Below are 27,915 nucleotides of genomic sequence, written 5' to 3' on the forward strand. Positions count from 1 at the left end.
AAAACCCCAAATAAGCTCAGTCAGACATGACTGAAAAAGGACTTAAAAACTTGTCTCATGTCCCTTTAAATTCAGCTGGAACCGCTATAAACATTAAGGTGGCAGATGCAGTGTTGCACAGCCATAGTCCCCCACCTCTACAAGTTTTCACACGTGGTGGGGGATGTCTGTTTCTTTTGGGGCCAAGCCATGTCATTTCAGAGCATTGCTTGGATTTTCTCTCCATTTATCTTGTCTTTTGTAGAATCTCCTAGTTCTACATCTGTATCGTTCTAATCTTACAACAGTACTAGAGGTGGCAAGAGGTCCATAAATTATGACTGCTACTTTCTCTACCTTCTGTCCATAGGATAAGAGGAGGTAAACTTTAGTTCTCATTAAAACAATCCCTAGCTCACATAAATTGAAAGAACATACATACCCTACTTTGTAGTTCACTGGTATGGAACAAAGAACTATCAGATTTAGGAGGAAGGGGGTGAATTGATCATGTTGATTCTTTAGAATTTGAAAGGATGGCTTTCAGGGAGGGAGGATACAGGTAAATTTAAGTCACTCAAAAGATAAATGGGTCCATAGTCATTTAGCATACCGAAAGAAAAAAGATCCATTTGAGATTAACCAAGGCTTATTTTGCAAGATGATTACTTGAAGTTACTCAACATTAATATAATTTTATATAACCCAAGCCCTTGGATAACCAGTGGATTTTGGGGAGTTGTACTGAGCTATTTAGACCAGAATCTGCCTATGGTGTTTTAATACCTTTGTTGGGTGACCTTGGGCAAGTCACTAAACCTTAATGGGCCATGTTTCCTCATCTAAAATAGGGTGTTGGACTATACGGTATCTGAAATCGTTAACTAGATCTACGATCCTATAAAGTAGTACAAGATGAGGTTCATCAATGCTTGCAAAACTTAAGCTATTTCGGAAGAGTACAAAAGGATACTACTGTGCTTTGTATTGTATATTTATATATAAATATGGTACATACTAAATATTTCTATTTAATGCATTTAAAAGCAAAATTCTGAGAAATCCTTGGGCTTCGGTCTGCTAAAACGATCCATAACACAAAAGACTAAGAATCCTTGGCTTAGTAATAAAGCACCCATCATTGACTTCAGTTTGGGGAGAAACACCTCTCCTCAACCTCTTCCTTCCACTACCCACCAAAACAGAAAAATCCAAAGTATTTAGGAGAAATATTTTATTGGCACAAGGGTTCTGGGTTCCATTCAGTCACTAAAACCAACATTGACGTTAAATTGCTTAACAGGGTTAAAGAAAAGTTAAGAGTTTGTTTCTCCTGTGGACATCAGCATCCTGCGATATTATCCTCCACCTCCCCAAGAAGGTGAGCAGAGGGAATATTGCTCTTGGGGTAGTAACCACCACCCAGTCTTCCCTTTAAAACCACAGGGTCAAGCTTCTATTGAGTACAACTGATCCTGGCAACTCTTCTTTGTACGATTAGCCAAGGTACACTAACAAAAATAGAGGCTGATCTATTTGAATCTTGCCACCAGACCTAAGGGTGTGTGCATACTGCAAAGCTTGATGGCTTCAGGCGGACTGGCACTAACTGGCCTAAGAAAGCATAGTATGGGATTGTTAGCAGTGAGAATTGGGGCAGATTAGGATTCCAAAGCCTTGTGGTCCGCCCCCTCCCCCAATAAAATCATTTGGGAGTCAAAAGTTGACTTCTGAGAATCTTTCCTTCCTTCCTACTCAAGACATAAAAAAAAAAAAAACCACCACAACCTTGTTTCCCATTCCTGTGGGATAAAACCTTGGGAAAAACAAAACAAAACAAAACACTCTTCCCTTATTATTGTTGATTCCTGGCTATTTCAGACTCCTAAAAGATTTTGGGGTGGATGGGAACTTGCAGGAGACATGACAACAGGGAAAGAATTAGGAAACACTTATGGAAAGAGACCTTTTTAATGAAAGCATCAGGGGTCTCAAGTGTAGTACACAGCCTGTTGCCAGCAGTGCTATGTGCTATTCACAGAATTACTTAAAACTGAAATGGCATGCATTAGGTGGAGTCAGACCAAGAAGAATGTATTATTGATGGAGCTGGCTGACTCCACAAGAATTCAGTTCAACCAAATTCTCAAAGCCCAGTGATTTGTCTAAAATCTCCCCTTCATCTTCCTGTTTAAACAAAATATGAATGATTAGAGAGCATCTCTCTCCAGCTCAAGTCTTTTAAAAATATTCATTTCTCCCATTCCCGTTTTTTTTCTTTTTTAAAAAAATTAAAGTTGGGCAAATGACAGGTTACTTCCTCCAATATTGATCTGTTCGGGGAATTCCAGCCACAATTTCGGATTCTATCCCACAGTGATTCTTTCCACGGAGAATTTTAAAGAAACCTGGGAAAAAAATAAAAAGCCTGAAATTCATCCTAAAAAGCACTTCTTGCCTACTGAGTGACATACTTCACTCTCACTTGTCAATTTAAAATTAAACCAGCCCATACAAATACCTCTCTCCCAGTCCCTTTGCTCTAGCAAAGAGTTTTAGGTCAGCCATCCTTCATCTCAAGTCATTAACCCCTTCCAGCTGCCTTCAGGAAGTTCTACAGAGCAGAACTCCAGGGGTAAAGGTATGAGAATAAAATCTTTGCACTGGCTTTTGTCTCTAGGACATGATGACTTTATCTCCACCTCCTCCCCCCCATAAGCTCCTAGCTGGCTTTTTTGGTGAGATGGTAAGCAGGGTGTTGTTAGGTTAAACTGTTTTCCAGAGCACCTTGGTATTTTTTTAGGGCCAAACTTGGCCTATGATAGAAAACTAGGTGGGGCTGGACTTAGGGTTGGGTTACTTCTGGACTAAATGGACCCCAAATGATACCGATATTTGGATTTGCACCATTAAAAGCCCCTGGAGAAGAGAACAGGTATTCTCAGGAATACATAGCTTCTAGCAGCTTTTTTTACTCACCATTATCACCCCAGTCTGTGTTCCAGGAGTTAGCAGCCAGCCAGTAAGGAGTACCATCCTCCACACCCCAGCCTAGGACACGAATGGCATGGCCTCCAAGCATTTCTCCAGTAACGTGCTGGTATACTCCTGGGAATGGAGCAAAGAAGGAAGACCTTAGGCAAGGAAGAGGTTTGTGGGCTAAGGCCTTAATTTCTGTGGACATTAATCAAGTCTGTTTGCCAGAAAGCTTTATCATTATGAAAATAACGTGGAAGGGAAGAGTAGAAAGAATACTGGATATGGAACCAAGAGACCAGGATTTTAATTCTAGTCTTGCTAATAACTTAATAGGTGTGTGACTGAGAACAAGTCACCAATAGTTTTGTGGTCAAGTGGTCATTTCTGCCACATCGTTTACCTGATAGCCTCTGACCTTATCCCTCTACCTTCAACTGAAGCAGGCATAATGAAAACAACTCACCAGACTTGTACTGGAGGAAGTCAGAGTACACGAGAAAAGCTCCTTCCACAGGGCCGTTCTTGTAGATCTCAGCCATGATCTCCTCCTCACTTGAAGGTACACTGTAAGAGGTTGATCCTGAAAGTCAAGACAGAATAGTCAACTTGGGACTTCAGGGTTCCATGACTTGGGTTTTGTCCATCTGGGACTCAACAGGGAAAGGGACTTGAAACTCCATTCCAACTCCTCCCCCTGCCCCACTTTCACCTAGCCTCAGCATCCAGCTTTATGTTGCCAGCTGCTGAAGGATTGTCCAGTATTCTCCTTCTGCCCAAGCATTTCTAAACATTCCTTGCACGATAGTCAGGGGGACTTTCTCTTGTTTTTATTGCCTTGAGAATGCCTAGTCAGCCTAGAGCTTAAGACCTGAGCTGGTGTAGGATGCAAAACCACAACCCCACAGGCCCTTAAGGGAAAGAGATTTATTATTTACTGCTAATTCTAGCCCTTCATACAGAACCTCGGTACTGCTCACCATAGTGTTTGTCATCTTTGTAGTCAAGAGAATAGCCTGTTTCACACTTCTTGCTGCATTTGGGGGTGTTTCCTGACTCTCCAGTACAGGCAGGGCGGGAACCATTCACATGGTGCTCACATGGAGGGATGGAGTAGGGTCGGCAGCCTGACAGAACCAAACAGCAATGGGGTTAAGATTTTAGTCACTTTACTCCTACTCTGGACCTTGGGTCTTAGGAAAGGCCTTCCTGGAACTAACCTATCCTGCCTACTCTGTGTATTTTCCCCATACTTCTCCCACACTATTTCTCTCTTCAGCTCATAAGCAAGTTATCACAATAGCAGAGTAGAGACCACCATAATACTAAGAATATGAGAAGAACCAATACATCCTTTTAATCTTTTCATCCATCTCATTTCCTTAAACTGAGAAAATGTCAACCTATAATATTTATATAAAGAAAGCTTTTACATTGGTATTGTTCTTTACACAACCCTGACTTGCATAGGGATCCTAACGTTATCTCTCCCCAATCCCCTAGCTAAAACAATTCTTCTTCTAAGAAACGAAAAATAGTTCAGAAAAACCAAACACCAACTCAGTCAGGGTACATACAACATTCTACATCCCCCACACCTCAGCAAAAAAAGGGAGGGAAGTTGCAGATCCCACTCACCCTAGGGAATAAGGGACAAATATTGTTGCCATATCATGGAACAGGAAAATGGGACTTGTGCAAGGCTATAGCTAAAAACCCAAACTTAAGTCTTTTGTTATCTATGATACTGTGACTGAAGGACCAAAGGAAATCTTAATGTCTCTCCCTTAGAAACCAACTTAAATAACCAGAAGGACAAACCAAAGCTCCTTCTTCCCCTATCACAAAGCAAGGCCAAGTAAAATGGGCACTTTCATTGCTTGCAAAGAAAGCCACACTTGGAGATTCATGAATATACCAACAAAGCACTTTAAGGCAGGGCTTCTTAAATTTTTTCTACTCCAGACCCCTTCAAGTACTTTCTTAAACTGTGTGTTGAGACCCCACACGGGGTTTAAATTTTAAAATTTAAGGAATGGGTACTTACCTATATGGGAATCATAGAGGCCACCAGATACAAGGCCTTTCTTGGTCCAATACCTCCAAGCTCCAGAAGGAAAGCCACCATTACAGCTAGGAGACAAGTCCAGATAAGAACAAGCTGTTTCAGTAATTAGTAAGGGGCCTGTCACTAGAAGGGTCTGGTAAGGTAAGGTTAGACAAAATGGGAGGAGATGGAGATAGGTAGAAATGGCAACTCCTTCATCTTATCTGGTTCTACTTTTGTTAGGAAGCTTTTCCTGAAATCAATTTGAAATCTACCTTTTACTTTTGCCTGTGGCTCCTAGTCCCACCTCTAAGGCCAAGAAAAGTTAACTCTAATCCCTCTTTCTACACCAAGGACCTTTTTATACACACACACACACACACACACACACACACACACACACACACACACACACACGTGCCTACATACAGATACACATACAAATGTGTATATGTGTGTGTGTGTATGTGTATATATGTATATATATAAAATATATATATATATATAAATATATATATATAATATACACACACCCACACACCCACCACAATTACATTGTATACTTATATATAAATTACATGTGTATACATAAAGGTCTCTCTCAAACCAAACATTCCTAGTTCCCTGAACTAATATTTGAATGACATTTCATCAGTGTCCTTCCTTTGTGGTGGCACCCAGAAGTGAATACAATAATCAAGATGGGGTCAGACTAGTACAGCAAGACCATCACCTCCCTTTTGTTTTGGATGATGTCCAAGATGACACCAGCTTTTTGGCTGCCAAATGAGATTGTATTTATATACAAGCATGCTTACTAGAGCTTTTTCAAAATTTACTGCAAAAACACAAAACCAACAATTTATAGGCTCTGACAAGATCTAATCGTCTCCTTTGCCATGTTCCGTAGCCAGATCTGGGAGCCACCTTAAAAGTTGTCTAGTCCAATCCCCCTCACATCACACATAAGGAGACTGATGCCCAGTGACTTGCTCAAAGTCACCCAAGTATAAAATGGCAAAGCAAGGAGTCAAACTCAGATTCCACAGCCCAGAACTCTTTCCTCTGTATCTTGCTACAACGTAATTACCCTACCCCAAAGGATGAACCTTGATCTTTGTCCCTGCATACTCTGTCTGACTTTAGGGCCCTCAATGGGCTGGCTATTTCCAAAGCATTTTTTAAACAGTACTGATCTACTTTCAAAAAAAGTAGAGAGTGAACGACAAGGGTGCCACTCTCGAGAATATCCACCTCAGGGCTAATGAACACCGTATGTCAAGACGAATGGGGGTCTTGATTCTAATGGTCATGGATTATGTAACTCTGTTTCCTTTTCCCACTGGTTCTTGGGAATCATCCCAGGAAGCAGTTAAAAGTTAGCGCTTGTGCTTGGGCCCTAACCCCCACTGTCTCTTAGGACCAAGACTCACCCTTCCCCACACTCAAATCCACAGCAGCTAAGCAGGTCCTCAGCAGAGACTTCTACATTGGCATTTCCACCAGTGTGCACACAGATCCTATCAGAAATGGCTTCCACAGCTCCAAATGCCTGTGGGAACAAATGTGAAGATGAATCCAAGGAGAAGCAGAGATCGACAAGGAGTGCAAGAAAAACCCAAATGGATGAGTGAGATATACCCAAGAATCTGCCAGTTAGATGTTACATGAAAGATGATTCATGAAAATCATTCAAGGATCAGTATCTAAGGGTGATGACTGGGCAACCACATCTGCTACCCCATAACCTGTACTGTGCCTAGATTTTCCTTTGGGGAGAGCCATCCTTCTCTACTGGTGCTGAATTTAAGTGGCTTCGTTGTTCAGTCTTAAAAAGGACTTCACTTTGAAAAGTAAAGCCAATCTTTCCCTCCCTCTCCCCAAATATACCTTCTCCCTCTAACTTTTCCTGATGCTGGAGTAGGGTAACAAAGAGGGTACAAAGCAATATAGAACAGGATGTCTGGCCTGGGTAAGTAAATGGGAAGCTGAAAGATACCTTAAAGAAATCATCTAGTTCAATCTCTTTATTTTACAGAGGGGAATAATGAGACCCTAAGAAGGGAAGGGATTTTCCAGGGTTACTAAGCATCTCATGTTTATAAACTTTAAGCATTTTCTTTACACTGACCTTGAGAGGTAAATGTTAATTCACTTGGCTGAAGCCTCAAGTTACTTTATTTATAAAATGGGAGTAACCTGCCTAGGAAATGCAGGTCTCTCCTTAGTCCAAGTCTGAGGTAGGTCTGAGGTCCATGCTGCCTCCAAATGTCTTTGTTTCTAGCCCCCCCCCCCCCATCCTTACCCAGCAAGAGCCACAGGAACCCTGGTCTCTAATTTCCTTGATGGTTGGGCAGTTTGGCCACTGTTCTCGGGCATCAAAGTTTTCTGGTAGCTTCATGCCATCAGCCAAAAACATTCTGGGTAAAGAACACAACTTTGTTTCAAGAGGCCAAATGGGACTGTTCTGCCTCTATCTTCCTCAGATGAAAAGAAGGGGGGTGGGAGGTAGGGAAGAAGGAGGAAGATGAGTCTTAAGACTCATCAGAAACAGGGTGTGAAGGAGGCAACAGTCTTGCCTTAGACCCAAATGTCCCTAAGACCTAGCAGCCTTCTCCTAGTCTCATCATAAAATCTCACTGGCTGGTCCCAGTGTATTCTCAGGCCTTAAGTCTGAGTTTATAGTACTTAGAAGAATCAAGTTACAGTGGAAATGAAGTAAATACCTAGATGAAATCTTGGGGTCCTGTGCTCTGAATTCTCAAGAAGAAGGTCATGATACCATGACCCCACCCCTCTCTTCTCCCTCAGGTTCTACCCTTCCCATGACCCAATACCTCTGAGGTAGTAGCTTGGCTCCACCCATGAAGGTACCACAGAGTTTCTTTACGTAGCTCATGTCCACATTACGGAAGTTGTGCCCAGCCTAAAACGAAACTTACTGGTCATTAATGAGCAATAGAAAAAGTGTCCTGTCTCCCCCCCCCAAAACAAAACAAAACAAAACAAAACACATCACTTACTAAGCAGGTCATGTTATTTAGCAGTCATTGCTCGGCCACTGAGATCGTCCCACTGGCAGACAATCACATTAGGCATATATTAACAAAATAAAGTACCTTTCTCTACCCAGCTTCAATCTTCTAGTAACAAGAGTCCCACAGTTCTTAGAACATCAGCTTCAACAGCCTCACCTACAGAGACTATAGAAACTGTTTCTTTAAGAGGATTTGAAATTTTGAAGAGTACAGTTAAACTGTCATTCTATTGGGAGTCTGTGGGAGACTGGAAGCTTAAATGTCATTCTGGAGAGAGAGGTGATTGGCATTTGAAGAGAGACCAAATGAGGTTGTCAGAAAGAGGATGAAAAGACTTTTGCAGTCTTAATGGCTGAACAGTGGGACACATACATTGAGTAACTGCTTATGGAAAAAGGTTTCTCCAGTTTGTCAATTTTTAATAAGCTGGCATGGAAGCTTAGAAGCTAATTCAGTGGCGGTTACAATTTTAGTTGTAAATAAAAAAAATTATCTTGAATTACTTAGAACTCAGATGACCAGAATGAATATGGTAAATAAAAGCAGACTAAGGAGCAGACTTCATGTGGGCTATGTTCCAGTATGGTTCATTCTGAGACTCTGCAAATGTAGTTCTTTCCTACTGCCTCCAACAACCTTAAAAGCTTCACTCTAATAGAGCATCCACATAAACGTTAAATAACTCTCACATATATTTTTTTTCTTCTGTTTTGTCTCCTCTTCCTGGTGGTTCCTCCTATCGGTTCCAATTCTTACTTACAAGATCCCTAATGTGAAAATATGTTTAATAGGGAAAAAAAATGACAGAATTCTCTGTCAAAGACTTATGGGAGAACAAGAGCACAAATTAATAAAAGGGTTGATGGGTTATGATTTGTACCACCAGAAAGCTCCCGTTGATGAGCTCATGAATCAATTAAAGTATTCAGGGAAAAAAATTCTTGCACAATAACAGTTTATATTTCCATAGTTTATATTTCAGAAACATTTCCATTGTTTCTGAATACAAAAATGTTTTTCGCACAACTGGCCGCTGCCTTGTGAACTGCACATTCCCGAGACAAACCTGCCATGTGGTATTGAGTTTGTTGACGTAGTTGACCATTTCATCTGAAAGAGGAGGAAAGGACGATCTGCTCCGAGCACTGGTCAGTACAACCAGGCTGCACAGAGTGGCCAAGAACTGCCACATGTTGGGAAACGAATTCCTGATTTACCTGGAAAGAGAGAAAAACCTCATGAAACCTTTCGCTGTCTGACTTTTATAAATAAACCACACTGCTTCTAATGTGAGAATAGAATTAAGACAGACTGGAAGTCAGCAGACCTAGGATAAAGACCCAGCAATCTAAAAGCTGTGTGATTTTAGGCAAGTTTCCCTCAGCTTCCTCTTTTGGAAAGTAAGGCAAGAGGTAACTAGAAAATTACCTCTAGGTGACCATTTAAACTCTCTGGGCCTTCTCTGTGAAATAAGGGATATATATATCTATATAGATATATATAGATATAGGTAGATATATAGATAGATATATATAGATAGATAGATAGATAGATATATTTTTTTAAGGCAATTGGGGTCACACAGCTAGTGTCAAGTGTTTGGTCTGAAGTTGATTTTGAACTCAGGCCCTCCAGACTTCAGAGGCGGTGCTCTATCTATTGTACCACCTAGCTGCCCCAATAAGGGATTATACTAAAAGTTCTCTAGGGAGAACTTAATGATTAGGAAACTGCCTGAGGCCTGATTTTAAAATACTTTTTAAAAACACTCTTTTTGCTATGCCAAAAGTCATGCAGAGAGGAAAGAAGAGTTGAAATTCAAACCCAGGTCTTGACTGCAAATCTGATATATCTCCTAATAGCTTACCATCAGTTTGGCCACTGGGAAAGGGGGAAGGGGAAAGAAGCAAGCATTTATAAGCACCTACTATGTGCCAGGCACTGTGCTAAGTATTTTACAAAGATTATCCTCACTATAATTCTGAGATATAGATATTATTTTCCCCATTTTACAGTGGTGGAAATGGGGCAGGCAGAGAGAGATTAAGTGACTTGCCCACACAGCTAATAAGGGTCTGAGATTAGATTTGAACTCTCTAGGCCCAGGGATCTACCCACTGGGCCACCTAGCTGCCTATGTCCTCCAGACCCCTGGAAATATCTTCTGATCTAGCAACCCTTGGGGGTTTGACATCAACCCAATCACTGTACCCTTAGGACTTCTGGCCCTTCCTCAATCTGCCCTGTGGCCAAACTTTCTTTCATGTGTTGCTATCACCTCCAATTGGATGAGCTCCTTGAAAGTGGGGGGGGGGGCTGTCTAGCCTTTTCCATTAGTAAATCCCTTTTCATCTATTTATTCAGCAGGTTCCATGCCCCCACCCTGGGCAGTCTCTATCTCTTAGAAGAGCCCAGAGCTAAATTTCAAAGAAACCAAAGCTGTGTGTGTGGCCCCTGCCAAATCTGTTGTAACTTACCTGGCTCCTTGCCACACAGAAGCTTTACCCAGCTCTGAGCTGTTGCTCAAGAGATGATTATGTATCATTTTGCTCTTTACAGGACAGGCTTACTAATAACAAAGTAACATGATCTGAAAAAACACATTACTCGGGCCACTAACACTGCAGAGTATCTTTGTCTCTGCGCCACTGCTGGGCCCTAGAGTGGCATTTATATTATTTATTTATATTATGTTATTGGATCCTCATAGAAAGATCTGTAGGTCCTATTATCCCCATTTTATGGATAAGGAAACTGAAGCTGAGGAGGTAAGTGACCGGTGCAGGGTCATACAGCTAGTAAGGGTTAAAGGCAAGACTAGAAATCAGGTTCTATCCACTGTGCCACAAGTATAATCTGAAGAGAAAATTCAAAACTGAATGCTGTGCCATTAATAATAAATGACCAAGCTTAATTAAATTAAATTTAGATTGTTCATTAATTTGGCTGAACTGCCCTCCCCCCCTTTAAATCTTTGGTCAAAAGTTATGGCTCCAGAAGTTGAGGTTGCTGTTCAGTCAACTGTGGAGGTATTCTTGGCAAAGATGGTGGAATGATTTGTCATTTCCTTCTCCAGCTCATTTTGCAGATGAGGAAACTGAGGCAACAAGAGTGACTTGCTCAGGGTCACAAAACTGTTAAGTATCTGAAGCCAGATTTGAAATCAGTAAGATTTCAATCAGTAAGAGTCCTCCTGATTCCAGGCCCAGTACCACCTAGCTGCCCTAGGAGATGGGGTAAGGGTTACCTATTTGGAAACGAGAGTGATCAAAATAAAAGATAAAAATAAGTCTTCCCTTAAGGGGCCTTCTTTGGTGCCTTATTTATGAAATAAGGGGACTGAACACTCCAAGGCCTTTTCCAGCTCTGACTTTTTACCTGGGCCAATCTGTTTTCCTGACAAGGCTGGTAGTTTCCCAATTCATGGACTGGCTTATGTTTAACCCATCTGATTTTAAGAATTTGATAGGCATTCGTTTCTAGCAGGATTTTTGATAGATGGCAGCTGGGTAGAACACTTGGTATAAAGTCCTGAAAACCAGTTCAAAACTCATAAGATACTGTGTGGTCCTCTTACTCTCACAGTTCCTTTTCAGGACAATGAAAAAAGTCTAACTCACAGGATTGCTGTGAGGATCAACTGAAATTATATGTAGGCCTTGCAAACAACAAAATCCAGGTTCAATCTGGGCTGCTGATACTTACTGGACTATGTGACAAAACTCTCAAGAGACTACTCTCTAAGACCAAGTTACTGTGTTTGTGTACTGAGTTGTGTTTCCACAATGGAGAATTCCTCATAACAATCAATTTATAGAACCTCTCATATCTGATTCAGTGAGATAAAGTGGAAAGAAAACTGAATTTACAATCAGGTGGCTTGGGTCAGGTCCTAGCACTACTCATTACTTATTAAAACTAAGTGCCAAATTCTCTGGCGTTGGATGGACTAGATTCCTTCCGAGGTCTATCTAGCCCTAAATCTATTCACGTGTAGAATACTAGATCTGTTTTAAGACCAATGACTTGTCCAAGATCAGAGGTGAGATCTGAGATTTGAACCCAGGGCCTTTGACCCCAGAACCACTTCTTTTTTCTACTGTACCACAATTGGCCTCCTGCATTCCCCCACAAGACTAGGGCAAAACCTTCTCAACTTCAACTGCTCCAACGTCTAGCAAAGTTCTTAATTGCTAGAGGTCCTTAATAAGTCAGTCAGTAAACAAACATTAAGTACCTACTATGTGCCAAGCAGGCACAGAGGGCTGGGTCTGGAGTCAGGATGACCAGCGTTTGATCTCAGTGAAGAAAATGGCAAATCACTTTACTTATCTTTGCCAAGAAAAGATACTCACAACAACCCTGTGCCAGGCACTATGCTGAGAGCTTGGGATACAAAGGGAGGCAAAAAACAGTCCCTGTCCTCAATGAGTCTTACAATCTAACGGGGCAGGGGGGAGGGAGGAGAAGACAACGTGCTTGTGAGACGTATAGAGGATAAACAGAAAATAATTAGTAAAGAGGGCACCTAGATGGTGAAGTGGATAGAGAGCAGGGCCTAGAGTCAGGAAGACCTGGATTAAAACTTAACCTCAGACACTTTCTGTCTGTGTGACATTAGACAGGTTACTTAACCCTGTTTGCCTCAGTTTCTTCAAGTATAAATGAGCTGGAGAAGGAAACAAACCACTCCGGCATCTTTGCCAAGAAAATTCCAAATGGAGTCCCAAAGACTAGGACACAACTAAGATGACTGAATTAGCACATTAACAATTAGCATAGAGAAGACACTGGAATTAAGAGGGGTTGAATATATAATTGACATCATATTGCATATTGGGTGGGGGGTGGCAGGAGGGAAGAAAATTGGAACTCAAATTCTTTAAAAAAAAAAAGAATTTAAAAAATAAAATTTTTAAAAAAGGAGGGATTGGTTAAAGATTTTAGTTGGGACAACTTAAATGGAGGCCAGGGAGGTCAGTAGTTGATCAGGAGGAAGACTGTTTAACCCAGTTGTTTTGCTCTTGATATTATGGTAATGGTCTGTGGGGAATGGGTTGCAAGGCCTTTCTTTGCTTGACTAAGCAGTGGCTGGAAGTCACAAGGTCTCTGGTGCTGATTCAGTGTGACCTCCTGGCAAGTCACTCAGCCCCTTTGAATTTCAACACTCAGTAGGTAAGGGGGTGGGGGTTGGGGCTGGGGAAGAGACTGACCTCTAGCCAGGCACTAGGTATTTAAGTCTGAATTAAAGTGTCTGAGTTTGCCAGAGAAAAGATGCTTAGCTTATAAGCCTTTTAAAGACGGTTGTGTAGATTGAGTCTTTTCCCCTAGAAGAAACTTAGCCAGCCCCCACCCCCAATCTGAGAAGGTAGTTCATTTTCCTTGTGGTATGCTAAGCACTCATGTTCTGACAAAGATTATATCCAAAGTCAGGTTTGGTATTTTATATGGTAAACAGCAGCTACCATAGTAATCAAGTCTCAACCTCTCATTTATACAGTGTACTCAAGCTTTATAGAAAAAGAAAGCTCCCAGCTACCACCTTCCTAGACTTATTATTGGATAAAGGATTTCTACCTGCCAGAACCTAGCACGTGAGTGCTAATGTCTAATGTGCTCAAAGTGCTAATGACCAGCAGGTCCTCCCCTTGCCAAGCCACCCTGGGCCCAGGGCCTGATTAACTCTCCAGAAAACCATTAATATCTCCCCAACTGGATAATGTCTGAAATACCCCCACAATGACTTCCTCATTTAGAAGTGGGAGTTCAAATCACATTCCTATGACCATAGGCAATTCAGTGGATAGAGCACTGGGCTTGGGGTCAGTAAGACCACCAAGTGCAAATGCAGCCTCAGATACATCCTAGCTCCTCTTTGCCTTCAGGATTCTGATTCTTTGTGACCCCTTTTGGGATTTTCTTGGCAAAGATACTAGTTTGCCATTCCTTTCTCTAGCTCATTTTACAGATAAGGAACCTAGGCAAAACAGGGTTAAGTGACTTAACCAGGGTGGTCACACACCACAAGCCAGATCTGAACCATCCACTGTGCCATCTAGGTGTCTTCTTACTGTTCATCAAACAAGGTACTCTACCTCCTGACGATGAACATATTTTCTTTTTTCTTTTTTTTTTTTGGTTAGGCAATGGGGTTATTGACTTGCCCAGGGTCACACAGCCAGTAAGTGTTATGTGTCTGAGGCTGGATTTGAACTCAGGTCCTCCTGAATCCAAGGTCAGTGCTCTATCCACTGAGCCACCTAGCTGCCCCCAAAATATTTTTGTTGTCTGTCCCTCTCCCTTCTTATTTCTACCTCCTGGCTTCTCTGGCTTCCTTCAAGTTCCGGATAAAACCCTACCTTTTAGGAAGGCTTTCCTGATCACTCTTCTGTTTTCTCTCTTATTTCCAGCTTTTCTGTTTTCTCTCTCGATTATTTCCAATTTATCCAATACTTGTCAGTATACATATTTATCTTCTTCATTAGATTTTGAACTCCCTGAGAGCAGGGACTGTCACCTTTCTATACCTAGTGTTTAGCACAGTGACTGGCACATAATAAAAATGGTTAATAAATTAACAAAAATAAATTGATCAAGTTATCTTTCACAAAGATGCCAAAATAACCTTCCTAAAGTACAAGTCTTAACTATGCCAGCAATCATCTCAGTCTTCTGGCAGTAATGAATGCCTCTAAGATAACACAAAACTTCTGCATCTGGTATTTATGTCCTTTTAACACGAATTTCACTATCTTTCCAATCTTATTTGATATACTATGCAAAGTAGCCAAAATGAATTACAAGAATTTCCAACCAGGTGGAGGACAGTCTCTAATTCCTTTTTGTAGAATCTTGTCTTCCCTTAGGGCTCAGCTCCCAACTATAAAAGTCCTCCTAGATCCCCTGGGGTGAAGTGAACTCTTTCCTTAAAGATAACTAGAATACTTTGACTTATCTTGGCTATCAGTATTTGTTATCTGCATAAGAACAGTTAACTACTAGAAGGTAGAAGGCACTAGTTTTAATCTTTGTTTCTTCAGGGCGAGTGCATTTACGGTTTTTAAAAAAAAACATTTTAAAACAAAATGTGACAAGTTTGTAGTTTTGTACATAATCATTTTTAAAATTATTTTTGTATGTTAGAATATTTGCTGATTGTTGTAAGGTTCATAAGAAAAACAAGTTCCCCTCTGCCCCAAAGTCACTGGCACTTGGAGGCCAGATAAACACATGGGTGGGGTAAGTTATTAAGCAACTGCTCGAAACAATCATGCAAACCATCCAGGAGGCAGACAAACCATGAAGTCATATGCATGCCTGGTTATAATTTTATACTATTATAGCTTAAAAGGGTCCCCCTCTTCTCCTCTGCAGCAGCAATCATTTAATTAGCTATTTAAACAAGGTATAGTAGAAGCACCCAGAAACAACCAGGAGGCCAAAACATAAAGTTTCTGGTGCTATCTCTGCTACTTACCAGTTCTGCAAGGCATGCCTGGGGCTTAGCAACTTCGAGGGGTTCACTTGTATAAGTGTCTCACTTATACAAGACAAAATTTTCTAAGATATCTAAGATACTCCTGCACTTCAGAGGGAGCAAGGGGTCACAGTTTGGAAGGTCTCACTGGGGCCAGGATGGGAACTAGCCCCGACCAAGTCAATGCTATCTACAAAGGAGAGGACATTTCTAGGGTTCTTTTAATATATTCTGTCCATCCTCTGTGCAGAAGAAAAGATTAAAGTCTTTGCCAGACTTTAAAAAGCTAAGAAACTGCTTTCACAGCATTAATTAGATAGAACTTCAGCCACCCACCTCATAGCCATTCTTAATTAGCACCTAACTAGGTTCCCAAGCCTTTTATTCCCTGGGACCCAGCCACTCCAAAGAATTTTTATTCTGAAATGACTGGACAGGCCTGGCCAGCTCTCTTATAACCTCACCCCACCCCCAAGTCAGGACAAGAGGCCTTAGTGGCCACAGTCTATAATTTGGCCCTACCAGTCTGTTCCTTATAACTAATACCGCCTGGACCCCGCGGCCCCCCCCCCCCCCGAATTATACTTGCTACATATACCTCATTTAAATCATGGTTGTGAAACTCAATTTTTTTCTTCTTTTAAAATCCCAAACTTAATAAAATAAGCACTTCAATATTAAAAGAACAGGAAGATCGCACACGAAACCCTGATTCTGTCCTACAGCCTGCCTTTTCCTTATAATTGAAGGAATAATTTTCAAAGTTTTCTTAAGTACATGAAAAAAGCTTCATCTATCTCTCTCAACCCAGCACTGGCCCTTCTCTCTCCTACTTCTCCATGGAGGGAGAAAGAGAACCTTGTAGCATATACAAGCAGAGATACAGTCATGCAAATAGATATACAGTCAAGCAAAAAAAGAATTTCCACATTGGCCTGTCTGAAAACATATGCCTTACTCTCCATCTTGAGTATCTAACCCATAATGGCAGCAGGGGCTGCTGGGAACCGTAGTTTTTCCTCGTGTTTAAGGAAGGATAAACTGAAAGGCAGAACTCAAGCCAGCAGTGGGAGCCAACTGCCCAAGTGAAGGGTGCTGCCACCCTGAATGAAGGCTTGACTGGCTTGCTCCTCTGCCTGGACCTGGTAAATTTCCACCCCTTCTACTACTTCCCCTCCCCCTCTTCATGCTGCCTGCGCACAATTTGGAAACTCCTGCTCTTTATACAAACTCTGTTTATTTGCAGATCGTGTTTTTATAAGTCATCTCTGATAAAGATAAGCTGGTATTACACTCCTGAGAGTTGCCAGCTTGCTTTGGAAGAATGGTTAAGAAGGGTAAGAGTGAGGTAGGAGAGCATAAAAAGGAGCCTATGAGGAACAAAGTGAGCCCACCTACTACAAAAAAGGCTTCAGGCCCATTCCACCTGTAAGAAGGAGGCTAGCATGCACTTATGAGTCCTCTGGAATCCTGGTCCATGATTTCATTGGCCAGAATTCTTAAGTCTTTCAAGGTAACTTTTCCTCAAAATGCCATTGTTATTATAAAAACTGTCTGGGTCCTTTTCATTTCACTCTGAATCAGTTCATACAAATTCCCCCAGGTTTCTCTGCATCTGTCCTTTTTGTCATTTCTTATGGCACAATGCTGCCTTTAATATCCTCTATATACCATGTATCATAATTTGGTTGGTTACTCCAATTGTCAACTTTTGTCCAGGCCTGTGATTTCACTGGCATTTTTAGAGCTGCCTGGAGCACAGAAAGGTTAGGCGAGTTGCCCGAGGCCACAAAGTCAGTCTGTGTCAGCAGCAGGACTTCAGAGATTTTCTACTCTTTGAGGCTAGAGCTCTTTCCACTATACCTCAATGCCTTGGAATCTCAGATTATTTTTTTAAAATAAATAAAATGGGAACTAAGGAAGTCTCTGCTCAAAAATCTGTCAAATACATTAGGAACCAAGAGTCACTTTAGAGCTGTGTAATGACCCTGAGCAAGTCTTTCTGGGCCTCAATTTCTTTGTAAGATGTGAATGAGATACCTAAATATCTGCCTATATCATGGTGTTACTAAAAGGATAAAATGAGAACTTATGACATGCTTTGCAATCATTAAAGCACCAAATAAAAAACTGGCTACTACTGTTATAATGAAGTGTTTCACATATATTATTTCATTTGATCTTCAAAAACCCTTTGAGGTTAAGTGTAGGTTTTATTAGCTCCATTTTACAGATGAATCTTCAAATAGATTAAAAGGGCCAGGGGCAGGATTCAAGCCTATATCTTCTAGTGCCAAATCTGGTGCACTTTCTGCCATACTAAGACAAAAGCTTCTGTCTTGAATGCTGAAGGAAGGGTCTCAATAGGCCCCATCCCTTTACCTTACCTGTGCCTTTGATATTTTCCCTTGGTTTCCCTGCCCATTCTGATCCCATTCTGGCTCTAGACTACATTCTCATTGATTTATAAATCTGGAAAACGTGAAGTGAGAGACAAAAGACCTATGAGTCAGAAGATGGGCACTCCAATCCTGCCTCTGACACTTGCTAGCTGCATAACCTGAGCTTATCTAATACCAAGTTGCAGAGCAGGTTCTAAGCCATTTTAGTAGAAGTTCTTATTTTGGCAAATAATCATTCCAATGAAATTGCAGGTCCAGGAAAAGGCTAATGTGCCATGGGCTGTGCTGGAGCTAAGATGCCAGTCATTAGGACCTACCTCACCACACTGAGATGCAGGTGATGCAAGTATTATCACTTTTACCAGTTGAGAAGTGACTTGCCCAAGGTCACTGAGTTAAGAAAAAGCAGAGCTGAACTTGAACTTGGCTCTTTTGGCTCCACTTCTATCACTTTTCTCACTATACTCCATCATCTGCCAATGACTGTGCTAAAGTGCTGTAATACAGAGAGAAAAGACCCGGTAAATCTGTCCTCCTTGCCTGCCCCACAGAAGGCAGAAGTCTTTTCTAAATCACTATTAAGGATAGGTTTTTCATCAGGATACCAAAGTAGCAGAAATGTCAGAGGTACTACAAGGCCTATAAAGACCAATTTCTATCACCAGGCAGAGTGTATACCAGGAAAACCACTAAACCCTTCACCTGCCTTCAGACTGAACCCCATGCCACCCTTCCCTCCACACAAGGCTGTGCATCTACCCAAACATAGCAGCTACTGTCTACTGGCACCATTGATCTTAACTTCTGATCACCACCCCCTCCCTGAAAGATGCAGTGACCTACAGCCAGTGCAAAGGTCTCCCCTTCCCTTATCAGTTAGAACACTGACCTTGTACGTCTTGTCTCTTGGCCTCCTGGCCCCACCCTTTTCTGAACTATTCCAAGAAGGTATCTCATCTAGTCACATAGAAAGCCTATGTAAGTAAGGAGACTGAATAAAAACACAGGGCTTCACAGGGCTTCTCAACCTGCTCAGAAAGCCTATGCTATCTTTCATTAGGAACATTTTATTTGGAGTTTGAGGAGAGTGGATACTTAAGATTTCAAGGAGCCCTCTTTTCACCGTGTAGGTACTTCTAAGGACACAGGCAGCAGAAGTTACATGAGTTGCTGCAACCCTTCCAAATCATACCAGCTAACAATCCTCTCCACGATTGAGGGATTGGCCCTCAGACACCAAGTACACATAGAATACTGCTGGGCCTTCCTAGCTTGGCAGAACCATATAAAACCCCAGAAAATTATAAACTATTTCTCACTTTCCAAGAATGAGGACTAAAACATTCTGGTAGAAGCTTTTCCCAATTACCTTTGCTCATTAGGGCTTTCTTCTTCCTCCAAATTATATCGTATTCACTTACAGGAATGAAATGCTTCAAGCCTGAGCATTTGTAGAAGGTTCTTCTTACTGACAGAGCATTACTCCTCACTTGGTGCCTGTGTGAAGGGCACACACAGTAAACTGGAATTTCTGGAAGCTGACATTTCATTGTGGTTACCTCCTTAGGACCTAGTATGTAGTAAGTACTTAAAAAAAAAGCTTGTTGGGGCAGCTAGATGGCACAGTGGATAGAGTTCTAGCCTTGGAGTCAGGAGGACCCAAGTTAAAAATCTGGCCTCATACACTTGACACTTAGTAGCTGTATGACTTAACCCCCATTGCCTCATCAAAACACAAAAAAACACCCCCCCTTGAATTGTTATATTAAACTGAGAACTGACAAATTACAAAGAGATAAAGTCTAAGCTTTATATGAAGGAGCATTTCCTAAATGGAGTGGGCTGACTTTTGAGGCAGTGGGTTCTTCCTCTAAGTTTTTCAAAATTAAATATTAAATTTATTAAACTTTTAAATAAACTTTAGTTGAATTATACACTATGTGCCAGGTGTTGTGCTATAAAGACAAAAGAAAAGTAGCAGTCATCAAGTACATTCTACCAGTCATGCAAGTGAAATTCAAGGCAAAAATTAACTATGTACAAAATAAGTGCCGGGGATGGGGGGAGGGGGATCTTGGAAGAAAAGGAATAAAGGCCTCTAATAAGAGGTAACATTTGAGCTGATACTTGAAAACTTGGAGCCCCTCCTTTCACACTCAAACTCTAGTAAATGCAGTAGTCAAATAACCCGAGCACAGCTCAGTTCTGCCCATAAGTAAACTAGTCACAAATTCCAACTTTGGGCAAAAGGGGCAACTGGTAGCCAATAACTCTCATTTTCTCTTGCCTGGGTAAACACTTCCTTCTTTTCTTACTCTTGCCTGTGTTTCCTATGGCTACATCCTAAAAAAGTAGAGGATCAGCTGAGAAGTTGTTTCAAGAGAAAGAAGGTTCCTTCCAAGAAGCCAGCTGCATATCCCAGTCAGACTCCCCCCCACCCCCAGTGGCTTATTAAACTATAAGTAGTTTGTGGTTAGTGTACCATACCCATCATGCCAACTTTAAACGGGAAGAGCTGGGCTCAGCAGCAGCTGTGCTGTCCCTGTCCCTGGTCTAGCTCCTTGAGCTACTTCTCAAATGGGAAAATACAAAAGTTCTAGAACACCAGTGCTGATTAGGAAAACATATTGGCTGCACCCATGCACATCACCTCTGCTGGAGGAACGGGGTGTAAGAAAACTGCAATGAGCATCATCTAGGTAGGCCTCAGAAGTACAAATAAAGGAAGGAAGGAGGCTTTTACACAAATACCAAGCACTTCCTCAACTCATCTTGTCCACTCGTCTGTGCACCATCTTCCTAGTCACCTGGTTCAAAACTTCTCCTTCCCATTTTCTGAGATTAGACCACATCTCTTATATGCCTTTCCAAGACCAGCTATTAAAAATACACACTAGTTCAGCTTCATTTCATGCCTAGGCTTGAGAGGAAGATTCTCTACAGTGTTAAGTACAGGGCTGTCATTCTAGTGTTAATTCTAAACACTCCTGCTTAAAGGTCCAAAGAGGGGCAGTAACCTCATTCCTCTAAAACCTCCCTGCAATTTGGGTAACACATTTAGTATTCTTAAGCAACAAAGTTTCATAGTCAAGACTGGGCAGGAATTTAGAGAACAGCTTATTTCACCAAAAACAGTCACTAAACTCTAGATAAATCCCACTGAATTCTTTCCCTAATCAATTCAATCCTAATTCAACCACTTTTTCCAAGCCTTTCCAAATTGAAATCAAGAGATACTGCATTAATTGAAGTATTCAAAGTCTTTTGGAGGGGAGATGGAAGGGTTTAAAGTGAAATCCATCAAGAGCCTTAATGAACACAATTATTCCCAGAACATTTTACACAGTTTCTTCAAAGAAATTGGTTATGCCTCTGGGTAGGGAGAGGGGAAGAAGGAAATAGGCATAGCACCTATTGGGAAGAAGGATTTAGTCCAAGACATTCTTTCTGAATTAATACAGAAAAAATGGATAAGGCTTTAGACTAGGATACTGAGAAAAATGCATGAATATAGGTCCCCCCCCCCAAAAAAAAAAGTGGGGGAGGAACATCTTAGTGTGGTTCCACACTCAAAACAGCCTTCTTTCTTGCTTTTAGTTTTTCCCTTTACTAATCAGTTACCTACAATCTCCTTATATAGAAGAAACCTGGTCAGGCTTAGAAGCAAAACTAAGTCAAGAGTTGTTAAAGGTTCAAAACACTGTTCTGCTAGTCACTTCTCTCTGTGCCTTGTGATTCTTGGCTGAAAATCCTTCAGTGTCTCCATGCTACCTCTAAGATAAAATAGAAACTCCTTGTAATCTGGCTTAATTGAGGGCTCTCTACATAATCTGGCTTCAATTCAAGACTCCAAGCTTCCACAAGCATCCACCCTGGCACCAGCACTACTTTGGTATACTTTACAGAGAAACTAGACTACCATCTGTCCCCAAACTCTTTTTGTACAAGCTGTCCTCTATGACTAGAACCTGGCTCCCTACTCTGCCCATAACTCTTACTGTCTTTTGCTTTGATACCCCCTTCCCCACCCTATCTCATGCAGATACTCAATTTGTTTGCACTACACCTGCAGAATGCAATGTTGCCATTTCCAGGGCATCACCTGGCACAAGGTCACTTAAAATCAATTAGGTCTGGTGTTGTGTTGCCCTTTTTGGCCAATAATAACCATGAACCAAGGGTGTCCAGGAAATCTTGGAACCATCTCAGTTCCTAGAGACTCAAGAGTAAGACCAGAAAGCAGGATTTACTTGATGTGATCTCCACACGGTATCACATCCTTCCACTACAAAGGAAATGCAGAGTTTCTTTCATCCTGGGTAATGTCCTAGACCAGGAGTCTCCTGATCAAGAACACATTCTGTGTGTCACCAAGGAGGTTTCACCCCTGCAGTAGCTTTCCATCCTCGGAGAGGAAGGACCTACAAACAGGTCAGATGACATTAACAGAGCATCTCCCTAAATGTAGACCTGTATGCAGCTAAAGGGCTTTTTACAAATATTTGCATTATCATGGATTAATCCCTCCTACTTTTTTCTTGCACCCTTTCTGAATACACTACCAGAAATTTCATTTCAACTACTTACCCAGAGAGCAATTTGACCCATGTTTACTATGGGCCAGGCTTCTCTTTAGCAATAGGGAGACTAAAGAGGGCATTACAGGGCACTGGGGACAATCCATGCAAAGTTGGGGTGTTGTGTATGAAGAATTCTGGCAGTTTAACTGGACTAGACAATGTGTGGTATGCATGAAGAGGCAAAAAGGTAGAATACGCCCAGGCTATAAAGAGCTCAAAACACTAGAGAGATTTACATTTGAGCCTGAATGATCCTACATATAAAAGATAGCCCCTAGAATTTACTGAGTAGGAAGGGGATGATGTGACCTATGTTTTAAGAAAAGTTACTTTGGCAACTGGGTGGAAGATGGGTTGGAATGAGGAGAGTTGGGGATGGGGGGATTAGGCTACTAGACTACTACAGCAATCCAGGAGAGAGGTAATCAAGGCCTAAACTAGGGTAGTGGCAAAAGAAAAAAAGGAGATGTAGCAAGGGTAGAAATGACAAGACCTAGCTAGGGATTAGAGATATGAAGTGTTGAGGATTACACTGAGGTGGGCTAACACCCACTGGGGGTGGCTGGAAGGATGGTTATGCTTCCAATGATAAAAGGGCGAGGTGTGGACATGAAGGCTGATATCATAAGCTTACAGAAGACCAGCTACTACTAAAGATGCCAGGTCCTCACAAATTAGGAGAGGCCTCTGGTTGCGTGATTCAGTAGCATATACCAATCAAATAAAGACCTGGTAGTGATATAGACCTGTGTAGTCAAACTCAAATAGAAACAGAGGCCATAAACCATCCCTGAGGATCCTTGTAGGTGCAATTTGACTTAGAAAACCACATATTAACATTTATTATGTTATTTATATTTATATCTATTTTGTTAAATATTTCCCATTTGCATTTTAATCTACTACAAGCAGCACTTAGGAGTGTCATGAGCAGCATGTTTGGCACCTCTGGGATAGAGGTAAGACTGTCAGCATTAGAGAAAAGTTGAATTTCCAAAGCATTCAAGGTTTAGACTCTGAACCCTGGATTAACACAAATCTCTTCCCCCATGTATTCGATAAAGACCTGATGGTAATTTATATATTGAAGGCAAATGGCAACTACAAGGCACTTTGCATAAAGTGTTAGTCTTGGGAGGCAAGAGTTCAAATCCAGCAGCCACATAGTAGCTGTGTTTCCTTGGGCTCACTCTGGGCCTCACTTTCCTCATCTGTAAAATGGGGATAACAAAGCACCTGTCTCATAGGGGGTGTGGTGAAGATGAGATAATAACTATAGGCAATAAACAGAAATCCTGTCACAAAAGTACAAATTGAGATAAGTACCTTGGTAGGATGGAGATGACAATGTCTTGGTAGATCTGAATTTTCCCTTTCCCCTGAGGCTGCCTCATTATTATTAGTTATCACACAATAGTAATACAGATTCTTCCTCTCCCCTCATTTTACAGAGGGGGAAAGTGAGGCCCAGTAATACACTAGTAACCCAGATATGACTCTCCCATCTAGTGCCTCTTTCCATTATTTTGTATTGTTCCCAGAAAAGCAAAGTTTCAAGAAGCAGTATGTTTTCTATTAAGGTAAGAACTTATGTTGTATTTAGGGCAGCTGAGATTTCAGTTTCTCAACTATCCTAGGATTACTCTGTAATGTCTAGTAGCTTCAGGGCTGCAAACCCTACCAGGAAGACAAGATAAATGAGCACTGGCTTGAGTCAAAAGAACTGGGTGACCTTGTGAGAGACAGCCTCTTTGGACCTCCATTCCTCATTTGTAAAGTAAGAGATTGAACTAAATTTCCTAGGCCGAGCCAATGCCCCAGGTCCAAATCTACCCTCCTATATAAACCCCATCTGCTCTAAGACAAATCAACTTGGAAAATTATGTTAATTCTGTGACTTCTAAATGCTACTGGCCAATCCAGTTCCTTCCTGGTTTTCCAGAGCCAAGGCAAGTCATTTGTAAGTTTAGAAAAAAAAATCTTTTCACTTCTGGCCTAGCTGTATTTTCTGATACCTGAAGAGAACTCAATGAGATGCTCCAGAATTCCCAGGTCACATCTAGGCACCAAATGGCAGCAAAGTCCTGAATTGCATTCCAACAAACCCAGAGCTTTCTCTCCTCCAGTTCTGAGAGCACCAGAGGCAAGTTAGTAATTTAAAAAGTTCAAAGGACCTGATTAGAAGCTCATCCCTTCTGTGGGAAAAATGAGATGTTAAAGCACTATTGGCAGAGTTTTGAACGATTCAACCATTCTATAGAGCAATTTGGAACTATGCCCAAAGGGCTATAAAACCATTTAACCTAACAATACCACTACAAGGTCTGTATCCCCGAAGGGATAAAAAACAGGAAAAGGACCTATGCGTACAAAAATATTTATAGCAGCTCTTTTCTGGTGTCAAAGAATTGGAAATTGAGGTTATGCCCATAAATTAGGGAATGACTGAACAAACTGTGGTATTCGATTATGATGGATTATTGTACTGTAAGAAATGATGAGGATGCTCTTAGAAAAACCTGGAAAGACTTAAATTAGCTGATGCAAAGTGAAATGTACTGTGTACAAAGTAACAGCAATGCTGTAAAATGATCAGCTATGAATGATTTAGTTATTCTCAGCAACACAATGATCCAAGACAACTCTGAAGGATTTACGATGAAAAATGCTATCCAATCCCAGAGAAAAAACTAATGTGTCTGAATACACTGAAGCATACTTTTTTATATTTTGAGGGTTTTTTTGTCTGTTTTCTTTCACAACCTGACTAATATGGAAACGTTTTGCATGACTACACACGTATAACCTATATCAAACTGCTTGTCTTCTCAATGAAAAGAGGAGGAAGGGAGAGAATCTGGAACTCAAAAGTTTTAAAAAGTAATGTTAAAATGTTGTTTTTACATGTAACTGGGGGGAAATTGAATTTAAAAAATGTTTTTTTTAAAGAAGCTCATCTCTTCTGCTCTGGGCCTACATGATAGCTAATGACAATCCCAGGCACTGGTTTACACACTTTTTCTCATTCATTCCAACCTTCTGCAATCTGGCTTCTAATTTCTCAGTTTCTGATGGTTAATTTTCATTCATTTCTTTCTTCACCTTTCTGTAACATCTCCAGGTTACTCCTTCTCAGTTTCATATGGATCATTCACTTCCCACTCCTAATTATGGGTGTATAGCTTAGGGCTCTATTGTGGGCCTCCTTTCTTCCTCTCTACACTCTATATGATCTTACCAGCTCCTACAGTTTCCATAATCTCTATGATGATTCACATTTACTACCCATTTGGTCTTTGATAACTCACATAAACATTCTTGAGTTCAATTTATCTCTAATGTGTGTGTGGGTGTGTATTGGACTAAATAACTTCTGAAAGCATTTCAGCTCCTTGATCTTATGATTCCGAAATCTATATATCTAAACCTAGACTGTTTTCTTAGACATAATCCAACAGGATGTCCCACTAACATGCAACTGACAAAATTCATTATTTCCACTCACTCTTCCACCCCCTGCACAACCTGAGTCATTCAGAACTGCCCACTCACTCTCACCCAACATATCAGTAGAAACTTGTGGTTTCTATCTCCACATTTCTGGTATAAATCTTCTTTATAATGACACAAAAAAATCAGCACATCTCTTAAGCCTGAACTACAGCAACAGCTTTCTCCTTCTAATCTGTCCTTCTGATTCTAGCCTCTCCTTTTCCCAATCTAGCTTCGAATTAATATTTTTAACACACGAGTCTGACCAAGCCACTTTCCCCTCAAGAATCTGCCCTGGCTCTGTATTTCCTCCAGGATAAAATAAACTTACACTGGCACCTGACGCCTTTTACATTCTGGCTCTTGCCTATCTTTTGGCCCTTTCTCCTACCACTCCCTACCCCCCCTTTACAGACACATTATTCCTCTTTTTCCTACAATCCACTTTGTGGCCAAAATTGGATTCTCCAGAACTTAGCATCCCATCTTCTAACTCCCTGCCCATTGTCCCATGCCCGGATTCTAGTCTCACCTCATCTCCACCTCTATAAAGACTTCCTCCAAATTTCAGCTCACTGTTAGCCTAGTTCTCTCCCTCCTCAAATTATCCTGTATATACTTAATCTGATTACTTGTTGCCATTTCCTTCAAAGAATGCAATCTCCTTGAGAATGTTTCTTTTGCCTCTTTATCCTTAGCGCCTAGCATGGTGCCTTGCTCATGTAGCAGGGGCTTAATAAACGCCAGTTAGACTGGTTTAGTAGTTTACAGGGATAGGATAGAAAACCTTTCTAGGCACCAATCAGAGCTTTCCCTCACCCCTCCCTTATTGCATTAGTAACTCCCGAAACCCCTCCCCGATTCAAGGCTCCTTTCTAAGGCTCGCAGGAGGAAACCAGATTTTCCCAAACGGATCATCTTCCCAACCCTGACACGCCCAGGTGCGTAGAGCTCCTACTTCAGAAAGGACACCAGGCTCCAAGAGGGTCATGAATTTCCCCACTCATTTCTCCCTCGGGCATCGAGGCCCACGGAAGCCTGGCTCCCCATAACCCTTCCCGGTGCCCTGGACTACCACGGGTATCGGCCAGCACGGGCCTCCTCACTTTCTCGGCAGCTCCGGGCTCCCCGACAGTATCTGGGAGGCTGCGGGCGGTCCCAGGTTACCCACCGCCCCTTTCCCTTCTCTCCCTTTTACTCCACTCCTGGCATTTAGTCGCGGGGCTCAGCTGGCAACCTCCCCGTGCCCGGGGGCTCTCCTCCAGGCAGGTGGGGCACGAGCCACCAACACAAAGAGACCTGGGATAGGAGGTTCGTTCCCACTCGCAGCCAACATCCCTCCCGAAAGGAAACCCTTCCCCCCACCCTTGGGGTTCACAAGGGGCTGCTGCAGCTTTCACTTTCAGCCTTAGGGACAACTCTGGGGGTTCTTAGGCTCCTGCGAAGCGGCCACAGGACGCCCCAGCACCCCAAGGGGAGAGGAGGAAGGGGGGAGGGGACGTCTGGCTGTGCTGGTTGTTTTGCTCCCACAACAGAGCAACCTTTATCATGCCTCTGCACGCTGCAGCTGCGCTCGGGCCTCGCGGGGGCCACCGCACTCACCCCGTTGTCCCGAACGCCGACATCCTACCGCTTCCCCAGGGGCCCCTCCCCAAATTCGGGGGCCTCAGAGTGAAATAAGTCCTAACCGACTGGGAAAGATAAAAATGCGCCCTCCTACCCCACGTTTCGAGCCCAGAAAGCGAAAGGGGGGGTTCTTCTCCAAGCAGCAGTAACACTCTCCCTCCATGCAAGTATTCCCGCCCCCTTCAGACTCACCGTCCCTCCTATGCGGAACAGGATCGCCCAGCCACCAGCAGCGAGCACCACAACAGCTCCCAAAATCCGTCAGCTCCGGAAAGAGCATTTATCCCCAGCTCCAGCC

The 27,915-nt window shown here is 42.0% G+C and overlaps 1 protein-coding gene across 1 annotated transcript; it reads right to left on the minus strand.

Annotated features, from left to right (window-relative positions):
• Nucleotides 1-1,198: 1,198 nt before the first annotated feature.
• On the minus strand, nt 1,199-27,915 carry CTSB (cathepsin B). The gene is made up of 10 exons (XM_020985316.2): nt 27,810-27,915; nt 9,107-9,257; nt 7,840-7,928; nt 7,308-7,422; nt 6,436-6,554; nt 5,003-5,088; nt 3,936-4,082; nt 3,422-3,538; nt 2,959-3,087; nt 1,199-2,387 (listed from the first exon to the last, which is right to left on the minus strand). The coding sequence occupies exons 2-10, from the start codon at nt 9,230-9,232 to the stop codon at nt 2,293-2,295; spliced, it is 1,023 nt and encodes a 340-aa protein (XP_020840975.1). The 5' UTR covers nt 9,233-9,257; nt 27,810-27,915; the 3' UTR covers nt 1,199-2,292.

This window comes from Phascolarctos cinereus, unplaced genomic scaffold (genome assembly GCF_003287225.1).
Source record: "Phascolarctos cinereus isolate Bilbo 61053 unplaced genomic scaffold, phaCin_HiC Scaffold_2;HRSCAF=192, whole genome shotgun sequence".
In the NCBI taxonomy this organism is placed as follows: Eukaryota; Metazoa; Chordata; class Mammalia; order Diprotodontia; family Phascolarctidae; genus Phascolarctos; species Phascolarctos cinereus.

What these genes read in the sequence shown, in the direction of transcription:
- CTSB (XM_020985316.2), bottom strand. Translation starts at nt 9,232, where the DNA reads ATGTGGCAGTTCTTGGCCACTCTGTGCAGCCTGGTTGTACTGACCAGT. An exon ending in GCCAAGCTACTACCTCAGAG is followed by an intron (nt 7,423 to 7,839) that starts GTATTGGGTCAT and finishes TTCTTTACCCAG; the next exon opens with AATGTTTTTGGCTGATGGCA. An exon ending in CTTCCTCCAGTACAAGTCTG is followed by an intron (nt 3,088 to 3,421) that starts GTGAGTTGTTTT and finishes CTCCATTCCCAG; the next exon opens with GAGTATACCAGCACGTTACT.